The following is a 5,887-nucleotide window of genomic DNA, read 5'->3' on the forward strand; positions in this document are numbered from 1 at the left end:
AATGAGAAAGTATCCGCCTTGGGATCATTTATTAAATATGACGATTTTATTTTCTCTGTTATGTAGAGTTGCCAATCCTATTGGATCTGAATCCACTGAAATTTTTGAAAAATTTTGTTTATGAAATTTTAGATGTAGGCTGTCTATTTTTCATCCAAGGGTCATTGTTCTGTCATATGTCTCACTACTAATAAAATAATAAATATTGATTATTGTATTATTTTATTAGTAGTGAGATACGTGGCAGAACAATGACCATTGAATAAAAAATGGATGACTTAGATATAAAATTTCAAAAACTGAAATTCCCTAAGAATTTCATCCACAGTGGATCCCTTAATGGGCAAGTTTGTGAGAGATAATTAGTCTCTTAAAGCTTGTAGTTGGCTTTCCTTATGGGGAGGACACCCGACAACTACATTAATTTTTTGTGATTCCTTGGTTTGGTTGCTTTAATTTTCTGTGCTTTTTTGTCAGACGAGTCATTAATTTAGTTTAATGACTAAATTAATTTATGTGTGAATGGTTTTTGGTTTTTTTTTTTTTAAAAAAAAAAATTATCCTATGGCTTCTCAATTTAAATTAAAAAAAAAGAAAAAAAAAAAAACAAGTATTAGATACTGAATCATGTTTAATTTAGAAATGAATCATAAATTAAGAAAATTCTCTTAACCTTCATGGTTGTTAAGAAGTTACACTAGACTCGTCCAAAAAAGTTAAGAAACCAATAAAGCATACCGTCATACAACTTAGGAAACACCCCAAAAATAAAAAGGCCTTCACTACGAACAAGTAGGGGTGTATGTGACGGAAGCACAAGCCCACAACCCTACTCGCTTTAGAAAACCCCTCTCCCTCTCAAACTCTAACTCTTCATGAAATTTCTATAAAACCTTTCTCCTCGAACGAACGAACCCTCCAAACACTCGGAAACAAAGAGACACCATGAACAAACAACACTGATGCTCCTTCTCAACAAGCCCCTATTCCCACTCTTTTTTCTGGAATTCGTTTTCCCAACATCAAGAAACCATGCGCCGAAGGGTCCGTACGACCTTCGTGTTCGGCTTTCTCGCTGTCGTTCTCTTCGCCTTCGTCTTTCTCCATCTCTCTCGCGATGCGATTTCGGAGAAGGAGACTCGGTACTCGGCGGACAATCTTCCGGCTCGATCCAAGAACGCGAATCTTGTCAACTACGCGGTACAAGAGGAATTAGAGAATCATCGCGATCAAGAGGCTCAAGAACTCGGCCACCTCCGCACTCGACGCGTGGCCTCCATCGGGGACTCGGTCGCGACCGTCTCTATTCTGTTGCCGGCCTGGAAGGTTCTAGTGATCGTCTCGCCAGAGACTACGCTTTCGCTCGGTTCCGGCGAGAAGCACCGTTGTGTTTTCCAGAACAACGCGACGTCGGTAGCGAGTTTTTCCGGGGTTCTCCCGTTCACGAACCGGATCATGTTCAAGTGCGTCATGCCGAGCAGCGTTCGTCGTCTCCGGCCGTTCTTGCAGCCGAATCTGATAAAACCGTCGGAGAACGAGTCTCCAGCTGCGACGCCAACGCCGCAGCTGATTAGGTGGACTTTCGTGGCGTACGAGTCGTTTTCGACCGAAGACGACGTAGTTTTGTTCGTGAAAGGCGTCAATCACCGCCAGGGATTGAATCGGTCTCCAGACGAGTTCATGTGCGTCTTCGGTGACGGCACTACTGGTGCCGTTAAAACCCCTGTCTTGAGCTCCGTCCAGGAGGTGTTCAGGTGCCTTCACCCGAACCTGACGGCGGTTAGTTCTAGAGGGGAGGACGATCGAATCAAAATCTCCCTCGAAATCGTGGCCGAAAACCTGGTGGCCCCTTCGGTTGCGTACTACACGCCCCCGCGCAGCTTAGCAAATCCACATCAGCAGCAGAAGTCGCTATTGTGCGCATGTACCATGGTTTACAACGTGGCAAAGTTCTTGAAAGAGTGGGTCATGTACCACTCCAAGATTGGCGTCCAAAAATTCATATTGTACGACAACGATAGCGACGATGACTTGGGCAGAGTTGTTGAGGAGCTTAATCGAGAGGGCTATAACGTAACGACGCTCTTTTGGATTTGGCCTAAAACGCAGGAGGCTGGGTTCTCCCACAGTGCGATCTACGCGAAGGACTCGTGCACTTGGATGATGTACGTTGATGTTGACGAGTTTGTTTTCAGTCCATCGTGGCATGCTTCAACGCAACCCTCCAATCGCATGCTCAGATCGCTCCTGCCGAGGACCCCACTGAAGCCGTTGTCATCGGGGCCCACAACACAGCGTCGGATTGGTCAAGTCATGATCAGGTGCAACGAATTTGGACCGTCGAATCGGACGTCCCACCCGATCGAGGGCGTCACGCAAGGGTACACGTGCCGCAGAAAGATTGAGCAGCGGCACAAGTCTATCTTGCTGTTGGACGCAGTTGATTCGTCATTGCTGAACGTGGTACACCATTTTCGGGTGAAAGAGAATTTCAGGTCAAAGGCAATGAGCCTGGAGGACGGAGTGGTCAACCACTACAAGTACCAGGCGTGGTCAGAATTTCGGGCCAAGTTCCGGAGGAGGGTCTCGGCCTATGTTGTGGACTGGACGAAAGCGGTGAACCCCATGTCGAAGGACAGGACTCCGGGCTTAGGGTTCGAGCCGGTTGAGCCCAAAAACTGGGCCCAAAAGTTTTGTGAGGTTAGGGATAACCGGTTGAAGTTGCTGACGCAAAAATGGTTTGGGTCTCAGACGCCGAATGGGTTCCAAAAAATGGCTTGGCAAAGATGAATCAAATTTTGTTGGCTTTATTTCGTGATGGTTTTGAGAATGTACATGAAAGAGTTACCGAATAGTTCGTAGTAGGTGGAGATAGATTTTTCTTACTCTTCTTGATTCTGAGATATTTTATTCCTTTTCGGGTGATACCCCCTCCCCAGTCCCTGCGTGGGGGGTTGGCCGCCGCTGCCTTTAGCTGGCATGGCTTCATCCCATTATAATAATAAAAAATCAATATTCTTTTACATATGGTATGTGATATTGTGTCAAAATTGTTTACATGGTGATGGTACAGAAGGAACACATAACACTCAAGAAGTAGTATTTTTGACGTTGAAGAGTTGTGACTCTTCGCCATGAGCCGTTTGGGTAGTTTGCTATTACTGTTATGGTAGAAGCTTCAAGCACTTTGGAAATCTTCAACCATTGAGATATTTTGTCTTGATCAACAAAGATGTCAATTTCATCTAGAATAAAGCATTTGCTTATCAGATATTATCAGATGGATGGATGCCTAGGAACAAAATTGTAATTAATAACGGAGAATAGGATCCAAATCTACATAATATATTATCATTTAAAATCTAAATGATGTGAAAACAAGTATATCATTAGATTTGTAAAATTTAAACTAAACCATCAATTTCTCTAATCTCTCTTGCACAATTATGATTTCTTCTTTATTAATCAATATTCACGTCTTGTTGTAGAGCATGTAAAAAAAGTTAGTCATTAGGAAATAAATTTGTGAAATAAATAAATAAATAAATAAAACTACTTTCTCGTTTCCTTTAAAATGGAGTTTTTTTTTCTTTGGAAGATGTGTTGTGCCTAAATATTGAGATTTTTCGGATGAAGTGCTGACGTTAATGGACAAGGTTTCTCAAAATACGTAGTCGGACGCGAACCATAATCCTAATTTCCTTTCATTCAATTAGACCGTCTCATTTACTGGATTTTATCCTCAAATACCTCAAGCTGATAATTTTTTCTATCCTTGTGGTTGTGGGAATGGTGCGGGGGAATAAGATGCATTCTAATTAGTGCAAATAAGAGGAGTTAAATTCTCTCAAACGTTATTGGAACAATTTTGTTCATCTTTTAACACTAACAACACGCCCGAAATTAAGCACCTAAATCATGTAAATTATCAATATTATAATTTTTTTTTTCTTTCTTAGTCATCATTCCCCTAATTTAGATAAAAGAATTTACTTTTATTTACTCTGCCTTTTATTCTTCTATGTTTGGGTACGTTTCTTGTCATTCTCTACTCAGCATGCTTCTTTTATTCCCATTTTACATGTGCATGTCCATAAAAATACAGAAGAAATGACAAATATATCATAAAATAGTCGCAAATTTATATTTGAACTTGGAAGGGTTCAGTATGTTATTATCTCTCAACAATATCAAACAAGTATCTAGATTTATCTTGGTATAATTTTCCGTATAATTTTTCATTGAATCTCTAAAAGAGTCTCCACCTTGGAATAATTTGTTTCAAATTAACTTCCATCTTCAACCTAACAATTGGATATATTAATCTATACAAAACTTCTCACATCCTCAAAATGGCCCGACAATTTATTTTCTTTATATTCCCAAGAGCTACACCCCAAGGTCAATTGAAAGAAATATAACCGACCCATCTTCAGAGCTGCAATGCCAAATCCGGCTGCTGAGGTCCGTCAATCTGGACATTAGAACTATGTGAACCTGTTTGCCGAAAGCTCACATTTAAGTCGGGAGGAAAAGAAAACGAATCATGCTTATCATGCATTGCGGATCTCTGCCAAGATGCTTTCCCACCAAGCACCAGTTCTGGTGTTCCGGGTGACTTGAGACCAGAGCCCAGGGCCAATAAATTCCCAGAATGTGTTCTTGCAGTTTCAGAAAATCTGGCTTCATTTGATTCGTGATTGTTTCTAGACATTGGGCAGATGGTAGTGTTTCCACTTGAATCTATACCAAGCATTTGCGCAGGCACTGAAGTATCATCAGAAACAGGCATTCCAGTTAGTGTGGCAAGTCTTACCATCCTGATTTGTGATGAAAAATCTGACCCAAACCCACCATTTAATCCATTGATATCAGAAGAAATTGTGTGTTTCTGCTGAATTCCAAAAGGAGGCACAGGTTCTATACCTCCAATACTACTCTTCAGTGAAACCAACTCACTTCGAGAATCTAAATCTGTGCTTCCAAAGTCTTCTCGACCTTGCCACAAAAATCCATTTGCAAATACAGAGTTCGAGTCGGATCTGCTGTGATGGAGAAGTTTGCTTGCATTGTCATCTGGTATTGAGCTCACTGAAGATTTCTCCTCAGTAAATAAAGACTGCATGTGCTTTAATGCCTCGTTTTCTCCTATCCATCCAGGACCAAACTTCAGTCCAACGGGCAAAACTCTTTCAATTTTATTTGAAGCAATCTTCCAAACTACAGGCCCAAGATCTGCTGCAAACCGCGTGATGCTTCTTGCATAACCATGCTCCAAGTCTAGACCTACCTGATTTATACATTTACAATAGAAAAATTGGTTAGAAATAGACAATAATAGAGAACCAGTCCACAAACAGCAACCACACAGAATAAATTTAAGTACATAAGTACTTCTCTTCAGGGCAGGACAAATTAGTACTTGCCATTCAATTAGACCAATTTAGTGATACACCAAACCAAGAAACATCACCAACTTCATGCACATTATTGCTGGTTCTCAACAATGATGTTTTGTTGCAGATAATGTACATGACAAAAAGTCATTTGGACAGAATACAATCCATAATCTCCTCGATCATTGCTTACCCCAAAAAAAAAGTCCAGAGCAAGAGAAAACATTACCAAAAGAGAAAAAACTTGTATATACCTTAATTGGATTTGGCTTCAGACAATTCTCCTTGAAGGTTGCCCAAGATAGATAGCCCATGACCAGAATCCATCGAATGCTTATAGGTGTCACGCCTATTCTCATCTATAGCAAATTGGTTCTTCCCATTCTTCAAAACACTCTTCAAAACAGAAGCTACAATCCAAGGGAAAAATGACTCAGACATTGTAGAAAAAGCTAAAAAAAAATTAAATAACATATATATATATATATTAT

The 5,887-nt window shown here is 40.6% G+C and overlaps 2 protein-coding genes across 2 annotated transcripts; one reads left to right on the top strand and one right to left on the bottom strand.

Annotated features, from left to right (window-relative positions):
* The first annotated feature begins 815 nt into the window (after positions 1 to 815).
* LOC132190367 (glycosyltransferase family 92 protein Os08g0121900) lies at positions 816 to 3,025 on the top strand. The gene has a single exon (XM_059605337.1). It carries the CDS (start codon positions 1,033 to 1,035, stop codon positions 2,788 to 2,790), a length of 1,758 nt encoding a protein of 585 aa, XP_059461320.1. The 5' UTR covers positions 816 to 1,032; the 3' UTR covers positions 2,791 to 3,025.
* A 1,407-nt stretch (positions 3,026 to 4,432) lies between these two features.
* Positions 4,433 to 5,710, bottom strand: LOC132191105 (uncharacterized). The gene is made up of 2 exons (XM_059606117.1): positions 5,651 to 5,710; positions 4,433 to 5,290 (listed from the first exon to the last, which is right to left on the bottom strand). The coding sequence occupies exons 1-2, from the start codon at positions 5,708 to 5,710 to the stop codon at positions 4,433 to 4,435; spliced, it is 918 nt and encodes a 305-aa protein (XP_059462100.1).
* Between the last annotated feature and the right edge of the window lie 177 nt (positions 5,711 to 5,887).

Source organism: Corylus avellana, chromosome ca8 (assembly GCF_901000735.1).
Source record: "Corylus avellana chromosome ca8, CavTom2PMs-1.0".
Taxonomy (NCBI): domain Eukaryota; kingdom Viridiplantae; phylum Streptophyta; class Magnoliopsida; order Fagales; family Betulaceae; genus Corylus; species Corylus avellana.

Bases quoted from the DNA above. Each gene is read 5' to 3' on its own strand.
- LOC132190367 (XM_059605337.1), top strand. From the start codon at position 1,033: ATGCGCCGAAGGGTCCGTACGACCTTCGTGTTCGGCTTTCTCGCTGTC.
- LOC132191105 (XM_059606117.1), bottom strand. From the start codon at position 5,710: ATGGGCTATCTATCTTGGGCAACCTTCAAGGAGAATTGTCTGAAGCCA. The intron at 5,291-5,650 runs GTATATACAAGT...TGTATAAATCAG, and splicing joins TGAAGCCAAATCCAATTAAG to GTAGGTCTAGACTTGGAGCA.